The sequence below is a fragment of the Wyeomyia smithii genome, chromosome 1, assembly GCF_029784165.1.
Source record: "Wyeomyia smithii strain HCP4-BCI-WySm-NY-G18 chromosome 1, ASM2978416v1, whole genome shotgun sequence".
In the NCBI taxonomy this organism is placed as follows: domain Eukaryota; kingdom Metazoa; phylum Arthropoda; class Insecta; order Diptera; family Culicidae; genus Wyeomyia; species Wyeomyia smithii.
In genome coordinates this window covers 14,311,225-14,331,897 of record NC_073694.1, presented here as the reverse complement: position 1 = coordinate 14,331,897, position 20,673 = coordinate 14,311,225, and the positions used below count along the sequence as shown (strand labels likewise).

At 43.0% G+C, this 20,673-nt stretch overlaps 1 protein-coding gene across 2 annotated transcripts in view; it reads left to right on the top strand.

The window, feature by feature from the left end:
* Positions 1-20,673, top strand: part of LOC129720585 (uncharacterized) — a 124,528-nt gene that overhangs the window by 53,815 nt on the left and 50,040 nt on the right. For both annotated transcript variants that reach the window (XM_055672075.1, XM_055672080.1), the window contains exon 2: positions 4,926-5,012. In XM_055672075.1, the coding sequence (XP_055528050.1) occupies positions 4,962-5,012 (51 nt within the window). In that variant the 5' untranslated portion in view covers positions 4,926-4,961. The remainder of the gene's footprint in view (positions 1-4,925; positions 5,013-20,673) is intronic.

Here is a 20,673-nt window from a genome sequence, read left to right as displayed (position 1 = left end):
CCTTATGCAACCAAAAGAGTGCACTCCCGGTTAACTAGGTATAATGTTCTGTCGATCGTGTTAAGGGAAGCAAACATTAGACAACCAATTAGAAGTCAAAATCTGCGTTTGAACAATTTTAAATTTTATACTACATCTCTATATAGCGGAGCTTCCCGAGATCCGTAAGTGGGGGGAGGGGTTCAGGAAAGCCAAGGCTCTCGGCCCCCCACAAAATTTCACTTCCAACAAAAAATTTAGTGACACTTTAGAAAAAAAATTAGAATTTAGACGAAACGAACACAATACTTCTATAACCTTTACTTTATTTTTATTTATGTATGACATGTTCCTTAATTGAAATTTTGACAAGTGAAAGGGGCCTCGACATTTTACTTGGCTCCCGAGCCCCCCCAACTCTACGTAGCTCTACGACAAAATGTTCTTCCTCTTTCCAAATCACCAAAACTAAGGAGTTTGAGAACGTGCCAAACCATTTATAAAATGAATATTGTTTAATTAAACTATTCTAATTGCTATAAATTATCAACTTACTAACTGGTTCCGAGGTACGATGCTTGTCTAACAAGCCAGTCGTTCGTATGTTCAACCCCGGCTCGGGAGAGACTGTTAGTGTCAGTAGAATCGTAGCACTAGCCCCGCAATCGTCCTGTACAATTGTCCTGTACACAGTTGGCTGCGAAGTTTGTGTAAAATTAACAAAAGGTAGGGGAGCTTCGTAGCCGCAAGGTTACAGAGTCCGCTTGAAAAAGCGGGTGGCCGGGGGTTAGAAAATTAGTAGAATCAGGCCATTTGGTTGTCAAAGGATTTTAACATGGGTTCTAAGGCTCTCCACTACATATGCCCGTCCACCAAGCTGAATTCTATAGTATCCCTACTGACTTTCAACTTAACAAAATCAAGTCCCTCTTATAGCAAAGCAAAGCAAAGCCTTGGTGCTACATTCCGATTCGGAATTTGACCTTCTGTTTACTATACACAGACTTCGCAGCCAACCGTTAAGTGTACAGGATAACTGCGGGGCTAGCGCTACGATCCTACTGACACTAACAGTCTCTCCCAAGTCAAGACTCGAACCTACGACAACTGGCTTTTTAGGCGAGCATCGTACCTCGAGACCAGCTGGGGAGGCCAAGTCCCTCTTATAATAAAACTAAATATACGGAATAAGGATGACACCTAGTATAAGAGTTCTCTTCGGGGAATTGTAATTTTGGCACGGTTTTGGCTCGATGAACGAGTTTTCGATAAGACTCCTTCCTCTTGACAAAATAAGCCGTCCTCATGAAAATTATCTTCCTTATTTAATTTATGCTTCTGGGAGCTACGTTCGCCTGGCTTTTTATTTGAGCATAGTATTTTTTAGTAAAATTTATCACGCAGTTGTCGAAAAGAAACCTCAAACGACAAATCTAAACGAGCCAACGAGCATTATAGCGCTTTGAAAGCGTAAATGTCATTGAAATCATTGGTGGCTCGCCGAATAAATCCTTGAGCTGCGAAGGCTTTAGCCGTAGTGAAGTTTACTAGCAACGATGACTCTAAAATCTCGGATAGAAGCAACGCGTTCAAGGTTTTTGCTCCAAAAGAATAAGCGTATCAACTTCTAACTATCTGGCGAAAAAATGCAATGGATTCACATCTATATCCATCTACAGTGGGTAACAATCGAGATGAGGTCTCGTCAGCGTACATTAAATTATTACATTTTTTAATAGAGCACAGATCGTTGATGAGTGATATAAACATGAGCGGACCTAGAACGCTACCTTGTGGAACACCAGATGCGATGGAAAAGATGCGGGAATTCGAGCCGTGGATGTTGACGGAAAAACTTCGCAGCCTATTCGAGATCGATTTGCTTCATTCACAAAAGCTAAGTCCAGTTAATGTCCGCTTCAATTCAAAAGGTTGTTGATTTGATGGAGATCAGAAGCAATCATCGATTCAACTAGTAAGATTTCTTTTTCGGAAGAAGCGTTCGACCATTGATGTCTTCGTTACATTTCAATGACTACGATCTTGTCGAAATCTGACACTCGGTCGACAAAAGCGAAAAAAAGTGGCCCAAAAGCTCAAAGCATTTTTTTGAAGGAATATCGATAAATATTGCTAGAATATCTTACATACTCCTGATTATTGGCGACATGCTAATCTGAGTTTTCAAACTTATTTTCAATCACAGGCGTTCCCAAAAAGTTTACAAAAATCGATGTATTATAATCTTGTATACAAACAGAACATTCTTTTACGCAGTTGGTTTTATTGATATTTTTGTCTTTTCTTCTATGGTGTATTCAACTGTAGAAGCCGAAGCCGGAAACCGACGTTTCTGAAAAATAGTCTAGAATGTCCAAGCACTACCCAGGATGGTTTTTTTTTTCAGAAACAGAATAATGTCTAGAAAACCGGAAAACAGTCTAAAAATAGAAAAGGAGTGTTTTCGAAACCAGGATGATGCTTGAAAGTCAGAAATCAGCTTCGGACGCCATTTTGAAAGCTAAGATGGCGATTTTTGTTTTCTAGAAAACAACCTGAAATGGTTCAATACTAACCAATATGGCTATTTTCAGAACCAGATGTCTTTTTCTCATAGACACCTGAGAACAGCGTTCAGAGTATGAAGATGGGGTTAGGAAGTTGTGTTGAGGTAGTTGGGGCACTCCCCTAGGTTCCTGCTCGGCGTGCCTCAACCCCCTAAAACCCCACGAGTCTTCAGTCCTTATGTTCCAGAAACAACGGTTGATTGATGCACACTCTTCATTCAAATTCGTCGTAGCTAACTGCCTGGAGACGGGCAGTTTGCTACTATTGGTATAATGGTGATTGACCAGTCACAAATGATGTAGCTCTAGGACAACCTAAGAGGCAATTGCACAGACTGCGCTCCAGTTTGTCTGGAGTAGTGTAGAGGCTCGTGTAGACACAAAATGGGGGCATACAAAGAAGACATGCTTAGTAGTGCCCCCCGCATCCGCGCCACATGGGCAACTTACTTGCCCAAACCTGAATAGATACAGTAGCAAACCTGTACAGATACAGAAGCAGCCATAGCCAGACGGAATCTGTTTCAGGTGGAGGTTAACTTTTTCATAATGCCTCTCAACTCATCCGAATAGCACCAGAATAAGTTAAAGCGTCCATCCACCCCTCGCAGAATTGTACCATTCCCGCTGCCATGTGGTCTTCGTATGCCCCTTGTGTCACGTTGAGCTTAATGGCAATACTGAGAGACATCATGCCAAACAATACGCAAAGGGACCTTCTAGTTAACACGATAACTGTGAGTATCTATCATACGGGAACTCGAGTGTGACATTGACCTTGATTTTTTTTTTCGGCTTAGCAGTCTCAATAAAAACAGCGCTGATCTCTATGGGGTCATCGCCAACGTTTCGATCCGGTTGGTCGGGATCTTCATCAGGGTCTATTTTGTTAGTATCTAGCTCTTCGAGTCGCACTGGTTCCAAGTATGGACGAAACCACGCTGACAAGAAGTTTTTGCTGTCATACACCACTGAGCTATTCGACTCAACTCGAGAAAATGATGCAATAGCCGGGGAGGCCCTCTGACCTGTGCATCCAGCATACAGTGCGTGGCCATCGACTCGATCTTTTTTCAAACGACTTTCAGTATACTCTTCAGCGCTTGTCGTCCGTGAAGCCGCCGATCAAAACCCATACAGGGAACTTTAGCTTCAACACTCCGTCAAATATGACATTTCATACCGGGCCCCGAAGCAATACTTAGCGGTCGTCCCGGGGAGTATTATGGGCTGGAGGCTGGAGGGTTTTTAGTGGGTCAAATCCCACACTACCTGAGGTTGGTCTCTCAGGTGTTTGGCAGCAAACTTTCCCTCTACCTAAAAAAAACATCCGGCCCAGGATGGAACCCTGCGGTACTCTTGCGATTATTAGGACGCATTTCTGACCCTCCTTCGTGTTGTAAACAAGTACTCAGTTCTGAAAGTAATTTTAAGGCACATTGAACGCATCCTTCTAGTGATAACGGAGAAAACTCCAATAACTCATTCCTGATTATTTGATGGCCCTGAAAAGGGCAGTTTGATGAGGTTGTTGATATAAGATTCGTGCATCCACCATAAGAAGTATATCGAGTAGTCGTGAACTTTTAAACGCGAAAATAAAAACGAAATAGTTGACTATTTAAAATGTGTTGTTTGTCGACTTATTCAATTTTTGTTTTAGAAATAAATTAACAGCAGTTAGTAGAAGTTTCTACCAGACCTTTTACGGTTGTAATTGTAATGTAATTGCATACTTTACTTCTCTCTTCATGATACCACAATTTTCTTGAAGTAATAGAAATGAACAAGTAAAAGCTATCATATCGAAATGTAATTATGAAAGCTGTCATTATTAAGCCCTATAGGGTTTAATGATAGTAGCAGTTTCAGTATCAATAAAACTTGTTTAACATCGTAATTCATGATCACCATTTTCACGAACAGTTGAAGCGCCTGGGAATGAAATGCGTCCATTGTCCATCCAGCTCGGGTTAATTACAAGTAGAGCAAATACGAGTGAGCTTTCACTCGGACACAAAACTCAATCATCACTGCTCAAAATCACAGCCGACAGAAGTGACACTCCACGCTGCTGATGGTTCGTTCCATCCTTTCATGATTCTCCAATTTGCGCTGCGTTTGTGTAAACAACGCACCGCGATAAAAAGTCAACAATGAAACTATCTCTGGCATTTTTCGGCATCGTGCGAAGCTGGGATTAAAAGTGACCAAAACACAGTTTCTCATACAGTTTTCACACTCGCTACCTCGTGACAGCTTGAAACAGATGAAATAATAATGAACAGTTTAATACCTGCTGTCCCTTTCGTCGCGTTGCTCGAATGTTTACTATTTTAAAGTAAGTGAATTTATGAAATTTCTTTCTATTATTTTCAGACACATCGGTCCACACACTCACACAAGCGGCTGAGGATGCGGTTGACGCGGCTGTTCTACACGACGCTGCTCATCGGCATATTACAGGTGAGTATCGTTCCGTTCTCGTTTTATTCAATGATTGGCTTCGCTTTCGTGTGTTCGAGAAACCTGCCCCGGCTAATGTTCGCCTGGATTGTGAAACACGCGAAACCGTCAGCGGACGTTTTAAAGCCATTAGCCACAATTGATGACAACTTCGTCGCAGTGACACGCACACACGCATCACGAAGCACATTTCGATTCGGTTGTCAGCCGAGTAATTCTTTCTCGATTTACACGCTTTTCGCGTGTGATTCGACCGTAACGGAACGTAAATCGATTAACCGGATGGACCGAACTCTCCGGTCGGTTTCTTTGAACCATTTAAGAGTTAACTTAATTTTTCTGTAAAAGAAAACATGAAGTAAAAATTTGTAAACAAAACGCAGCAATTCACGCGCCGCTTCGCGGCAGACGTCATTCACGAAAGTCAACGGCCTACTGAGTGTGCGGTTTCTCACACCTGTCGTAAGGCATAATTTCTCACCCGGTAACCTGTCCTGTTCCCAAGTTTTTTTAATTATTTATTTATTCGGGTTATTCGCGTTGAAAGAGACTTTGAAGGCTGTTCGCACCTACGTGAACACTCATATGTAATTGTCAAAATGTGCGTGATGACAAAGGCAAAAATATTTCCTTCCTTCTTTATCGCATGCAAATACCAAACAAATATCAGCAACACCGTCAACGCGATTTCACAAAGTCGCAAAATCATCTACCATCCATCCATCGGCGTCTCGCCGTCTACGGCGAAGAGCTTTACAAGAATAGCTCATTTAAATGCCATTCCCCAGTTTATTGCGGAGGCGACAACGACGATGTCAACGGCAGAGACATGCGGACAATTTCTTCGCTCGTTTTTTTCGGGGTGTGTCAATTCTCAGACACGACGGAACGGATTGAAGGTTCCCACCTGCTTCTAAAGTGAAGAAAATCGTCGCGTTATGTCCCTTCACCCGGCGCGGCGACTTCGCAATCCGTGCCGGCGGCACGTGGATTGCAAATTAGTGTGAAAATTTCTCTTCCGTAGTCTAATCAGTCGTCGTCGTTGTTGATGGTTCTGCGGACGGACAAAAATTTCGCTGCAGGCAGGGACTTTCGATTTGTTTTGCGATCCATTCTCTTCGATAGCATCGGTGCGGGGGAAAAACGCGAGAAGAGGAGAGAAGCGATGTGTGTAATTTCGATCGACCATAAAAGGACTCCGTTCGTGATTGGACCTCTTCAATTTGGAGTTGAGCGGAACTTTTTTGCCCGCAGTTAGTGCTGGCACCAACGCTAAGTGGGTTGGCTATTCGTGTGATAATGCGATTAATCATTTCTTCACCTGAAATGCAAAAAAAAATTGTTCATTTGCCATTGATAGTTAGGTCACCCAATTCGTAAGAAATGCTAACTCTGTGACCTACCACGGAGTACACGGTAAACTTCGTAACATTTCGAGTAATGATTTTGATTACATAAAGAAGCATTTGCTTCTAGCCTTTCGGTCCACACCGCACTTTTTATCAGCGCGGCGGCATTCCAATCCAAACCAAGAGAGCAAGCGGTGGGAATGGGAAACCAGCCGTACGACTGTAATTGACCTATTTTATCATCCATTCGCTCGCTGACTGATTGGACTGAAGGGAGAGAGAGAGAACGAGGGGTCAGCGGATTGTCCACTCCGCATTGCCAGTCGCCACACAACCAGCCATTGCAAACCGGCCACATTCTCATTCACTTTCTTTCCAGCCGAGCGGCGGGGCGGTCGCCAGTACCGCCCTCTGTGAAGGTGATGGCCAACCATCTGCGGCCATCAGACGCTCAGAACCAACAAGCGGGAAGCTGCGCACAGAAGGGAGCCGCAGCAAAAGATTGTGTCTTGGGTCTTGGGGTTGGGTCTCGGGTTTTTCACCGGGAATTGCGCGTAAGGTCAGTGAACCGTTCGTTGGCTGTTGCTGGCCTGTTACGTTAGTTGGTGCGCGAAATCAAAGTGTGCGCTGCTGCGCCGCCCGCGGGCACTTGATTTCGATTTCGTTTTCGTTCGCCTCGGATTGTTGTTGACCGTGGGACCAGCAGCGTCGGGAATTCGAACGTGTATTGGAAGGCGAGTGGCCACTTCACTTCACACCGAAGCAGGCGTAGGCCGCTGCTCTTTGGAACGTTTAAGTGTTGTTCGTTGTTGCCTTTTTTTGGCTTTCCGCTCATCTGGTTATGCAAATCGTGAGAGCTTGGTGAGAATTGGGTTGGATTACGACGGCGGCGCAGCTTGTCGAGTTCAAGTGGACAAATAACTGCCATCATTGGGTGCTTCGGAAATCGATTGTTTTGGGGGAAAATATTTATGTTGGCTATTGATACGGGGCGTGTGAAGAGCAAGGAAGTGAAATGTTAAACCACTGCCTTCTGTTTATCTACATGATCGGAAATTGTTTCGTGTTTATTTGTATTAATAAAGTTGCCAAGTAATGTCGGAAAAGCTCGCTGATGTACTATCGCAATCAAAGCAACCGTGGATTGGATTGGAACAAAATGGACGATTCGTAGGAAGATAGGCGAAGAAAGTGAAGTGTGATTGACTGCGAAAAGCCTGACAAGCTGTAATCTTCACCGAAATTAACCGAAGGTTAATCGATTGCAAAATGAGGCGCAATGATTATAGGCCGTGGAAAAGCACGAACTGACAGAGGCAATAATAAGTTTAAGAACTGACATTTGAGGCTTGTGATTAGGTAAAGTTTAATTCGATAGTCGTTATGTGAGTGGCAATAATGATGGTCACTTAGTAGGACTCACGGATTTAAGAGAACGTTTTATGAAATTATGCATGGAATGTAAATGTCACTTCTGAAACTGCTAAGATAATCATCATAGTTTCTTATTTCCACAAACAATCTTCAAGTCCAAGATCCTCGCACAAATGAAATCACGTGTACTTTGTTCTAGTGATAAACTGTCAAAAAGATGCACACGAAGCTGACAATAACTACTTTTTCTGTAGAAATTACTCTGCTGATATAGAACTCAAACGAAAAATTTTGACAGCTGGTCTGAAACTCACACATTTTCACTCTTCACTATTTTTACGTTCTGACAAGTTTTTACTACATTTTTAGAGCAATAGACACTGAGGCTACCCGCAAGTCACCTTCGATCTGGCCGAGCAATCGTGCACGCTAAATCCCTCTATTTACAGTGCCGATATACCTTCGCCATTCTCTGCTGCCTCTTTCGTTCGAAAACTTCAAAGGAGTTCAAGTCCTCCGTGGAATTCTATTCGTGAGATTCGATCAAAGCATCTCTCGAAGTCAAAAGTAGCCACACGCTCTAGCCTGGAACCGTCTCTGGATCTCTTTGCGGGTGTTATTACCGGGAGTTACCAGTGACTCCAAATACATGAGCTCGTTGACCACCTCAAGTTTATCGTCCTCTACAGAGACTTGAATTGGGAACCTGATGCTGCTCTCCATAGAGCCCCTCGCTCGCTTGTATTTCGTTCCCGAGGCATTTATCCCCAGTGGCCTCGATCAATCGTATCAGTTTATCCTTCTCTTTTTCGCGCAGATCACGATGTCCATGCTCGGTCGGTGGTGCTTCAGTGCTCAAATCTCTCAAAGTTAGTAGCTCAGTGCGCAAGTTCCTTCCGAACAGCAGTTCAGCTGGGGTTTTGTCAGTGGTGCTATGTGGAGTCGAATAGTACATCGACGGGCAGACGAAAAGGCCATGATTCCAATCACGTTTAAGACTCTGACTGATTTTAGGACGCTTTATCAAGTAACGGTTTTGGCGTTGTTCTGTTCAGAAAAATGCGTCTACTTCCGTGCTTACAAATTGTCGATCGTTATGGTTCTGTATAGTGTTATGGTTCTGGGGAAACCCAGCCTGACAAACATCTTCCCGAGTTTATCCGCCGTCTCTTAAGCCGTAATTTCCTGAAACATCTCTACTTCTTTACACCGGCTATAGTAATCGAATGGCCCCAGGAAATCTATGGCAAGATCGATCAATGGAGCTTCCGGCATCCTCTGTCCCTCCATTGATTCAGGTCTATCCGGATGATTGACTAGTCGACAACCTTCACAACCATCTACTTTATGAGCAATGTCTACATCCATTCGAGGCCACCATTGTGAAAGACGAAACCGGTGTTGCATTTTGGTTCAACTCGGGTGACCCTCATGGGCCGGCCAGTTGAAGCAATCTTTGTCGCAAACACGATGGTACTACCATTCAAGAGGCTCGAACCATTAAATCACAAACTTTCCCAACTCATTCCGGAACGCATGATAAGGTTTGATTGTAACGGAAGTGTAGTTCCACACTTCTCAATCCAGATACTCACGTAACTCACATAGTTCAGGATCCTCATAAGATGTCTTCTCGAACTCCCCAATGTCTACTGCTTTAACTCGAGCACATTATGCAAGTTCGCCTAAGGACCCAACGTTCTACCCTGAAACATGGTGACGAATTCAGGGAAAATATAGTTTCGAGGGGTTTATGAACCTGCCTCCTATCGATACACAATCGAATCTTTCCGCTGTCTTTAATTACTACGACCATGGGTGAAATCCACCGGCTGAGCTCGGCCACCTTTTCAATTATGTTTTTCTAAGAGTAGTTCCTTAAACTTATCTTCTACACGTTCCAAAGCAGCGAATGGAAATCGCCGTTGAACTACTGGCTGGACAGATTTATCGATTGGAATGTGTATCTCTACACCACGGATCATGGGGGGTGCTAATGCTCCGTACCTGTTCAAGTTTGCTAGAAAGTCTAATTACTCTTAAAAGTTTTGCCGTTTGCTTGCCCAGTAGAGGGTTTGGTCCGTCTTTCACGACGTAAAGATGTGCGACATTTCCATCACTACCGGGCAATCCCTCTGTGCATATGACCTGCACTTCTTGTCAGCCTGATCGTGCCTAATCAACGTCTATACTCCATTCCTCAGCATCATTCCTCAGGTCTTGTAGTCGATGATATTTGAATGAACACCGGAATCTATCTGCATTTCGACGATGACACCTCACATTTTAACCCATCCCAGCTCATCAGAATCACTCGCCGACAACACCATTCCTACCAATTCCGTTTATTCTTCTTCTTGTTCGTCACCAATCGCATGCACCTGTCCAGACGATGTACGATTATTGGACTGGAAAGCTTGGGAGTGTTTCGTTTGATAGTTAGCTTCAATAGTGGCTGCCGGGAAGACCCAGCGGAGTTTCCTGAATGTCTACGCGACTGTTACAAACTTCACGAAAATGCCCCAGCTTTATTCCAAGCTGGACATTGACCTGGAATGTGATTCACAGAATTCGCAGAGTCCCTTAACGCGTTGCACAATTTCCGGATTCTTACATACTGCTGGTAAAATTGAATGACCGCTGATTTGGTCGCTGGCTGGGCGAGAAGTTCCAAATGCATTCACCTGCTTGACAACTTCTTCCAGGTTCAGATTCGTTACCTGCAAAAGTGTTTCACCGAGCGAACTAGGTACAAACTGAAGCATTTTGTCCACTACAGCTATTGCAATTTCGCCATGACAACATTGTAAGGGTCTGTATCCGTGTCTTTGTCAGCTCCATAGTACCATGGGCTTCCTCACTGCGACCAGAATCGTAGATCTATTGTGAGATATGCCCGGGTGTCTGCTGTATCCCGCACTTCTGTTAATAGCAATACCTCTATTGAGAAGTGGCATGCTTATTATTATTGTTCATCAGTGCTTGTGTGTAATGTGCTACTCTTCCTTACACGCTTACTGTTCTACTATACCGATACTCGTTCCTCTTGCCAAATATCACCAATTATAATTCCCTGTAGAAGTTTCGTCGTGCGTCCTTCTGGCCAGTTTTATTGATAAGAGGGACTTATTTTTTGTTAAGAGGGAGTCACGCAAAGGTATTTGTAGATTTCAGCGTAAAGGAAGGGTAATTGGTGGTGGGGAGCCTGAGAATAAACCCATGCTTAAGTCCTTTTTGACATCGGATGGCCTGGTTCTACTAAGATTCGAACCCACGACCATCCGCTTGACAAAGCGGACTCTGCAACCTTGCGGCTACGCAGCTCCCCGACGAACTTCATGAATATCGGGTACTGTTCAACTATTGGTACTCTCTCATCTATTTCTGGTGCTCCTAGGTCAATTCCTGTTCCAATTCTGCTTGCTGTATCATCATTTAGCCCCCTTCTCCTAAAACTTCCACATACCGCTGGTACGAGACAGCTGCTCGAGTTCCTCATGATCACGATTCCCTTACTGGCGCTTCTTTCATCTAAGATTTAGGGTCATGACGGGAGCCTGTTTGTATTGGCTGTTCGGATGACTAAATATTTTGTAGCTGCACTTTTGAAGTGGCTCAAAATTCAAATAGTCTTCTCCTTCCTTACGAATTTTGGTCTTCCTAAACATTATACGCCGTTCCCGCTTGTTTTTCAATTAAATTTCTGTACCAGTCTACGCAATGCTACGGTATTTTGTTGAATAGACAATCGCAGTGTTTTACTCGATACTAATTCAAGGAAATTCAACTAAATTCATTCCTACGTCCGAATTATTATTTTGTAATCAAAATCACGTTTGCACAATTCAGCGAAACTTTATTCTTGTTTTTCTCTCTCCTCTTCTTCTCCCTGACAGTTCGTTCCGCCTTCGACTCACCTTGACATATGAGTATACTGTCATTCATCCGTCACTCGAAATGGTATGGTCTGCAGTCTCTACCCGGTGATGTGAATATTCCTCTGCCCGTAACTTTTGGTGGACAGCTTCCTGTATTTGCGGATTCACCATCCTCGATTTCCATCACCGCCAGATTAGTCATTTCTCGCCGAGATACACTTTGCCATCCGCCGTCCTTACTTCCGCTTGCCGAATTCTTCCTTCTGCTCTCTTCACAACTGCCTGTACGCGTCCTCGTCTTCAGTTCTTCCGGTTCTTCTTTTCATAACAAACATTAGATCACCGACTTCTAACGGTTTCCTGTTCTCGAACCATCTAGGACGATGATTAAGAGTCTGCAAATACTCCTGCGACCACGGTTCCCAAAATTTTCTGATTGCGCGAGGTTCCATAGTGTTGCTTGCTTGTTCGAGAACCGTCTGATAACCATCAGGTTGGACTGCGTGTTCGAACTGTAAACTAGGTCAAAATGCACAGCCCTTGTCCAAAATAATCGACTCCTACTGCATTAAACGGCCAAAGGTATGAAGTGGTGCGTTGAAGGGGAAACGTTGCCATCATGGGAGCAGCCGGAACACCCACTGACCCACTTCTAGCTTGAGGTTCGCTGTAAGTGTGTTCATCTCATCTGGAAAACTAGCGAATTGCGACTGCTTCCAAAGAATAGTCGAAGTTCTTCTTGTTGTATTGCTTGTTGAACCTTCGAAAACCGTGCTTTGATTAGTCGACGATGATGCATCGTAGCCTGCGACAGGAACATCACTAGACCTCTTGCCTCTTCGCCAGTTTCTTCGATTAGGTCGATTACCGGCCACTGGTTGCGCGGCTGATACAGCATCTTCGGACCATTCACAAAGTCCGAACCGTTTTGTAACGGTGGTCCATGACCTCACTTGGTGAGCACATCCGCGATGTTCTGCTTGGTCGGTACCCATAGCCAGTCTCGCATTTTGGTCAGTTCCAGTATCTCTCCAACTTTGAATGCGACGAAATGTTCGTATTTGAACTGGTCTGACTGTAGCCCCGACAGTACAGTTCGAGAGTCGGTCCAGAGAACATTCAGCGTAGTGGTTTCCAGTCAGATTCGTGCTCCAGTTTCAGTCTGAGAATAAACAGACGCTTTAATGGCGCTACCTTTGCATGAGACATTATTGAGACTGCAGGTAACTTCTCTTCGTAGCCGCAAGGTTACAGAGTCCGCTTTGACAAGCGGGTGGTCGTGGGTTCGAGTCTCAGTAGAATCAGGGCCGTTTGATGTCAACGGACTTGAGCATGGGTTTATTCTCAGACTCCCCATTAGCCCTTTTTTCACGTTGAATTCTACGAAACCTCGACAAATACCTCTTGTCAAAATTAAATCCTTCTCACAGTAAAACTGGTCAGAGGAGTTGAAACCTCTCCAGAGAATTGTAATTGGCGATAATATTGGCCGGTGGCAGCGAGGCTCGGAATAGTAGGCGTAAAGAGAAAGGCATACTCACAAGAACGAATTCATATCACTCACTTCCAATAGTGATATTTTTTTTTGTTCACACAACATTTATTTGACACGGCACAATACTCCAATAGTGATATTGTGTAGTAATAGAAGTGCGGAATACACCAAACACACGTGCGATATCATAAAAGTTCGATGTTTCTGGTCGCAGTGATGAGTCCATACTGGGAAAAAAAAACTTTTCTATCAACGACCACCCGACCCGAGCGTGTTCGCTCGCGTCACTAAAGGTGTGTAGTTCGAGGGACTCTACCGACGAAAACTCAGCATCACCCAGATAATGTCGTGGAATTCGCAGTGCTTCTTAACATCCGAATTGCTTTCGTAGGAGACGTCCGTAAGATGTACCGTTAGATGGAAATGATAGCCAAGGATCAATCAGCTCAACGGTTCCTGTTCCGAAATATTGGCCTTGTTCAGGTCTTTTTCTTCACATTCAATGCTGCATCGCAAGTCCCTGCCATACCAGTTATTTCTACTCCTAGTGTTGTCGTTGCGGTTTCCGGATAGCTGTGCGAACCCTACATCAACCGTTCTCGGGAGACAATGCACAAAGTTCCTCGACGCTTCGAGTTAATGGTCGTATTCCTCCACAGACTGGGAGTTGATGCCGTGTGTAATGTTCGGTCAATATTGGTGCATACGGTGCTAATGTCTGAGAAAAACATTGTTGTTCGTCTTGGTGTAGGTTACTGGTTTGAACATTTCTTTCCTTTCAATCTGAGCACCCTTATTAGGAAGCCTAGTATCGGGGCTTCCGTCTTGGGTGTAGCTGGCAGAACACCGTATTTCGTATTTCAGTCGCTCCTCCTGAATTACAAACGCCCGCAGCTGGGTGGGTTGGACGCTTATAGCCGCTATCACTCGCTTTACTAGGTGCAGTAAGGGAACTTTGTAGAGTCCACTACGTAGTTCCGTAGCCTTCTTGCTGACAGGCTGTTTGTAACCTTTATATATAGAGGACGTCCGCAACCCATAACCTCGCAACCCATCCGATTCCTTGCTGTACACGTAACCAAACCCGTAATGAACCTCCACCAGAGCCTGACGATATAATTTTCAATTGATAATTATCAGATTATAGTGACGATGTGAACCGTCGCTTTCAATGAACAAACATTTTTTTCATTTTCGAGCACTTTGTGAGTCAAGTGGAAACTGCTCGAATGTTCTTGCTTTGATTTTAACAGCCGAAGAGTTGAAAAGAACAGAACTGATTTTCAATTGACAGTGAAGATCAAGGTGAACCTCCGTGCTCGAATTTTGCGAAAATAATTTTCTCGAAAATCATTACAATTACGTGTGTCAAACACCCGTGTCAAATAAACTATCTAAACTAAAAAAAAAACCTGTGTGAAACATTGATCGATTGTTTGCACCAATGACGCATACATTGACAGCAAAAGAAAATTTTAGTCTGCGGCATTTCAAATGCTCGCATATATAAGTTTTATTCAAGTTCATCAGATTTCCTACGCGAGTACAAGCGACATAAAGTTATTCATAGGAAAAACATGGTCATTCGAGATCCAATACGCAAACTTCAAGTGACTGCCCCTGAGCCTTGTTGATCGGCATGGCGAAAGCCAGTCGTACCGGGAAGCCGCTGCAGATCCGTTGGGATCATTGCGAAACGTAGTAGCAGAACATTTTCGCCTTCGTAACCGCCATTTTAAACGATTGCCTAAACGGATTATCCATCATGTTTTATACAGCGAGTCGAGTGCTGTTGCAAAGCCGCGGGAGGTTTTGAGTTACGCAGCTAGCGACAGACCGAGTAACTCAAGTGAGTTGGTGAATTCTGTCCGACATTTTACCAACGGTGTTGAAGCCACAAATATGAAATAGCCGACTTTGAGCCACCACTTCAAATTTTTTTTCACTAGAGTGGTTTCAAGTCACGGGTAGCACTGAAAATAAGAGTTTTGATATCCCGAGAAAGGTTGTGAAGGTCCCATTTGTCCGCTGTATTTTCGTGTTATTTTAGTTGTATGTGCTCTATAAAATCCAATATTTTAAACCAAATGCATCAAGAATAACAAAAATGACTGTTTGAAACATTGAGAATCAAACTGGTTAGGTCTGAAAAGCAGAGTAATAAATTATGGAGCTTTATTTCTTACCACAAAATGTCAGTAAGAAAGCTATATCCCCTGAGACAAAATGGAAGGTTTAAAACGCTAATAGCTTTTTCTGCCTCCAAACAAAATATTACAAAAATGTTTCCATCTGATTTTTTTCCTGATTTCGAAGCTTCTTGAACACAGATTTCAACGAAATATCAATCATCAAATCATTCAAAAACATCCGAATAGGTTCACGTCGTTCTACTTTCTCTAAGTGATTTGAATGACTTACCAATTTGACGAGTGGTTCCAGTGCCGTTGCAGTTCTGAATTTAAAAAAAAAAAAATCACAGGAGGGTTGTGTGCAAAGCCACGACCGCAAGGTTGAAGTAGAATACTTTTACACAGCTCTACTTACGGCTGTACATTAACCAACGGCCGGGCGAATCGGTTCGCGCCGCTTTTCGCGTTTAGCCTGGCAGAGGCCTATACGCACGGCCAACACAATAGAAAGGTGTTTTCACATTGAGAATTAGACACGGCTTTACTGGAGTAAGTGTTGGCAAATGCATCTACCGCTAATACCGCCGCTATCGTACGAAAACGCTTCGTTCATGTGGAATAATATCAACAACGAAAAATGACGCGCGTCTAAGCACACCCGAACTGTTTCGCCATGCCGATTCCATTTACTTCCTTATAACATCCGCCTCATGGAAGTACCGGCTGCACCTACCGCTGAGGCTGTTACCATACTGCTACTGGTACCCAAAGCTAATAACTCTTCAAATTAAGTGTTTTATTTGTCCTCAAAAGAACAGTTGTTCAATTCCATATCGGATATAATGCAATCGCATCTCTGTAATATTATCGACAGTAATATTCTTCTGAACAAAATGATCCAACTTTTCCATTAGAGGAAGTGCCGGCTGCTGTACGGCGAAAATCTCGCCCGGTCGCTCGCGTTGGCGTTCATCCTGGCAGAGGCCTGAGACGTGGTGACCAACCACAGGGCAAGTGATTTGTTTAATTTGAAGGCAGCCACAGGCACAACCCGCTGCTATCCTCTGTTACTGCTGAGTGCTGATATCTGCTGCTACTGATGTCAACGTTGTGTACGGTCCATCCAGCTCACCATCCGATTGATGAATGTAGCTAGTTTTCCCAGAAACACTCTTTTATAGCCGAAGGGTGCTACGAAATAGGCCACGCCTTTCTGTTCAGTTTTTCCATTCTCTAATGTTCTTTAGACGAATTATTCCACAATTCGCATTTGATTTTTGTATCCAGCGAATAAACACCGATGGTGCTCTCACACACGCAACAATTTAATCCCTAACCGTATTGCGGCTTGTAACATCAAGCGATTTTGTTTGCTCGCTGTTGCGTGTTGCATCATGTTGCAACTTGGCAGCTGGGAGACGACGAAATTATGTTCATGCTTATTGATTGAATCGACTTCATATTAGCTCTGCACAGTCGAACTAACTGCTTTTGTAAATGCGTTTTAACAGGGCAGTTTGTTATTCGAAGTCGGTTATGCTGATCACAGCCTTTGCGCTGCCCCAACAGTGGGGGGTTTACTAAATAAAGTGAAAGTAAAAAATAGACAACTACAACAGAATTTGATTGCATCCCGCACAGAATGTCCGCTTGTGTTGATGCCAGAAAATTATTAACCTTCAACTATTTGTTTATTTGCCTTGAAAAAGGCATTTTGCGGTTCAAAATCGGTTGCTAATCGCAACCTTTGAGCTACCCTAACAGTGGGGGAATTAAGATACACGGACAACATGCTCTGTGGAAGCTATTTCACATTCAGTGACTTAGACGGGTGCGACAGATTTAAACTGCTAGGATCCAACACAGAATGCTTACTTGCGTTGTCAAAAACAACTTTCAGTGACTTGTTTATTTGCCTTGAAAAAGGCATTTTGATTTTCAAAATTGGATTTCCTGATGGCAATCGTCATGCTGCCATGGCGACACACGCTGAGAAGGACCGCGCTGCTCCTGAGACGTGGTGACCAACCACAGGGCTAGTGCTGCTGCTAAGGAAGGACGATTGCTGTTGCCGCTGTATAGAACTATTGTGAGCGGCTTCGGCTAAAACAGGCTCTATATAGGCCAAATAGCATGTTTTTAATTGCAAGGTATATGATTCTGTCGACCGTGCTTGGGAAGCAATTATATAACGACCAATAAGAGGTCGAATTTTTCGTTTTGACAAGGCTTGACTATTTTTAATAGTACAATAGTGTGAATAATAAAATTACAATTATCTTCTTTTGGGAAGAATCTTAGAAGATTTTCCAATCTATTGCTACAAGAACGCAGGAAATCCGTCGAATACTAACCGATTTATTAGCATTTGAAATTGGACATATTTTTCACTTTTTTCGGTTTTAGATTTTCATTTCACATCCCTATGTAGCCGAACTTCCTGAGAGAAGTATTCTACTTCAAAAAAAAATTATTTCTATAATAACAAAGCCAAACAATTTTGCCAGCCCTACAAAACCAATTATTTCTCTTCAATTCAAAAAATGTTGCACAAAAGCGGCCTATTTTTGAATTTTTTACCTCATAATGCAACGTAATTTACGACGTTTTCAAACTCTTGGAAGCCCGACGCGAAATCTCATCCACTTGTTAGCCAATTCTGCATCACCTAAAAATTCCCACAATTCGCCATCATAAGGTCGCGGTCACGCGGAGATTTTTCCTTTCGACTAACGACCGTCGGACCAACCGGCACACAAACATCTATCACATCGTTTATGGTTTTTCCGAGACCGCCAGCTCCGGTAGCTTCACTCGCCGACTGACAGCTGGTCTATTCCGCGCGAGCCTACTGCGATGATTTATGTGCTGCGGCGCGGCGCGCTCGGTGGCTCGACCTTTTGCAGCGTTGGCGGTTCTTTTATTTTCCCGCTAACCGAAGCAGATTATCGCTTTCGCTTGAAGGTTAGACCTGTCTGATCCTCCCCCGCAATAGCGACGCAAGCGATGGGAAAAGAGAAAAGTGCTATCATGAACAATTCAGTTACTGATACAGCCCTTTGCCGTTTGGCTTGTAGAATATCGCGGGGGCAGTGACTTAACTGGTTTAGCTGGAAGAAAATGTGCACACGCATTCTGACACCGGTTCGGTTCACTTGACGACGGTTAGGAGGGCGGGAAAGGTGAGGTGTGCGTTGTTATTGACCCCTCCAGCCTAGGTTGGGTGGGAACTGGGTGAAACTAGTTTTGCTGTGGTTTATCACGACTTCATTTTCCGCCACTGCTTCTGGTTTTTTGTGCAATATTCGTAGTTCACTTTCTTCTTTTGTTTTTCCTTTACACATGTTGGATGAAAAAAAGAATGTGAAAAAAACCTCGCAGGCCCTTTGACAGTGGCTGGTTGGACAGTTTGTTTAACAAGTGTTTACTATGCTCGAAATGACGATGGAATTATGATGCAGTAGGCATTGTTTGCAGCGGCGCTGCTGCGTGGTTGTCATCATCGTAGTAGCTGGGAACGGTGTAGAAATATGCAACCATTTTGCAGCTAGGCTAATTCTGGAATCCGGATTCATTTAAAAGTAGATGCAAATTCACCTGATAATAGGTACAATCCACGCCAATGCCAAAATGCACTTAAAACTGTGAAAAGGTTAGTTACCGCCGTAAACAGCACCGCGTGGTTTGCTTGGAGACATATTTGACATTAAAATATGGCCTTTATCTCGTTTATAGCTTCTGACTAATATAATATAGAGATGCATTTCCGTTTTTAAACACCGGTTACTTTCACAGATTTTAAACCAACCAAGTTTTTAGTGGATTTAAGCATGATATTTTTCTTATAAACATATCATCCACCGCTGGTGAATATACTTTGAAATTTATTATTTCCACCGGCAATGTTTTATTTGCTTTGATGAGATAGATTTCTAACACTCGTGGCGGGATGATTAAAAGACTTAAACCCGTTTGTAATCTACAACGCATCACACAGAGACCAAATGCGATGCGACGCACGGAAAGATTGATTCGTTTAGTTAATGGATTTTAATCGATCCATCGGGCGCCGTCTCTGTGATGCCGCAATTGATTTATGTGTTTTTTGATAACTGACTACGTTTATACTTATCACAACCAGTGACAACGAGTGGGTTGATAAATGATCCTCTGCCTTATTTTTTTTAGAGTTTCTACACTTTCTCTTTAGTTGATCATCACTTGGTCAACAGCTTAGAGAGTAACGATTTTTCTCATCTTATCTTTGTTTCCTGGAATAGAATCCTTTCGGATGGTCTTTAATGAGTTCTGTTTAACGCAACTTTTCAGTGAGAGTAGTTTTTTCCATTTCTTTTCTGATACAATTTGTCTCAACTGAGTTCGGAATGGATTTTGAAATATTTATCTCACTTTAGCGGAATTCCATTCAAGCTATGTTTTATTTTTGTCTATTCAGAATAAATTGTTGTTCCAATACAATTTCTACCAATTTTTTAAAATAATTTAACCCAGGCATCTTTAAGTCGAATAATAAAGATTGTCAATTCGAAGATTTTTTTTTAAAATTAACTCATGAAAGTACACGCGAAACTTTTCCTTATTACTTTAGAAGCAATAGCGCAAAATTGCCTTTTAGGTAACAAACCTATTACTTAAAAGGCAATAAAATTCTTTCCCAGTCAAGCAACAACACATACTGCCATATATTTAGCACGTGTTACGGGAGTACGACTATCTAATAATGGTCGTTTCAACCATATGCAAGATTTTTTCTGTCAAAAACTGCTCCCTTTCCATCTAAAGTAAAAAAAATCACACACCGTCGCATATGTTGCACATGTTACAAGTTTCTTCAATCTCCAATTCATCCGGTGAGCGTGTATTAGTTCGCTCGTTGTATGCATACGGAGTAGAGAAAGAATATGACAAGAGCTGCTAAGCAGCATTTTTCCCGTCATAGAGTATGCAAACGTTGATGATTTCAAAGATTTCAAATGCGTCTTGAAATGACATCACGATCTGTAAACTGCGTTAGAGAAAAACAAAAACATTCGCTTTCCTGCAAGATATCTAAAACACATACTCATTGGTTCATGGAAACTCATTTGCACCTGTTTGAAAATACAATACTCGTGCCTATCCAGACAATATTCGCAACTTCGGCAACTCTGGTCAGACTGTATTACATATTTCCATATCAAGTAAACACTGGGGGACGAAACGAAAGTGTTTCTTATTAGACATTTGAGGTTGACGGTTGAGATTCTGATTATGTGTGGATGAAGGGGACAAAAATGAACAAAATTGCTAACACATGCATTGCGGTGCTTGGCTGTATGTTCTCCTCCAGAAACACATACAAGCGTGTGGCCGTCATAATTTTTATTACTTTTTGTTTGTTACTCTTTGTGTATAATGCGCAGTCATAAGACA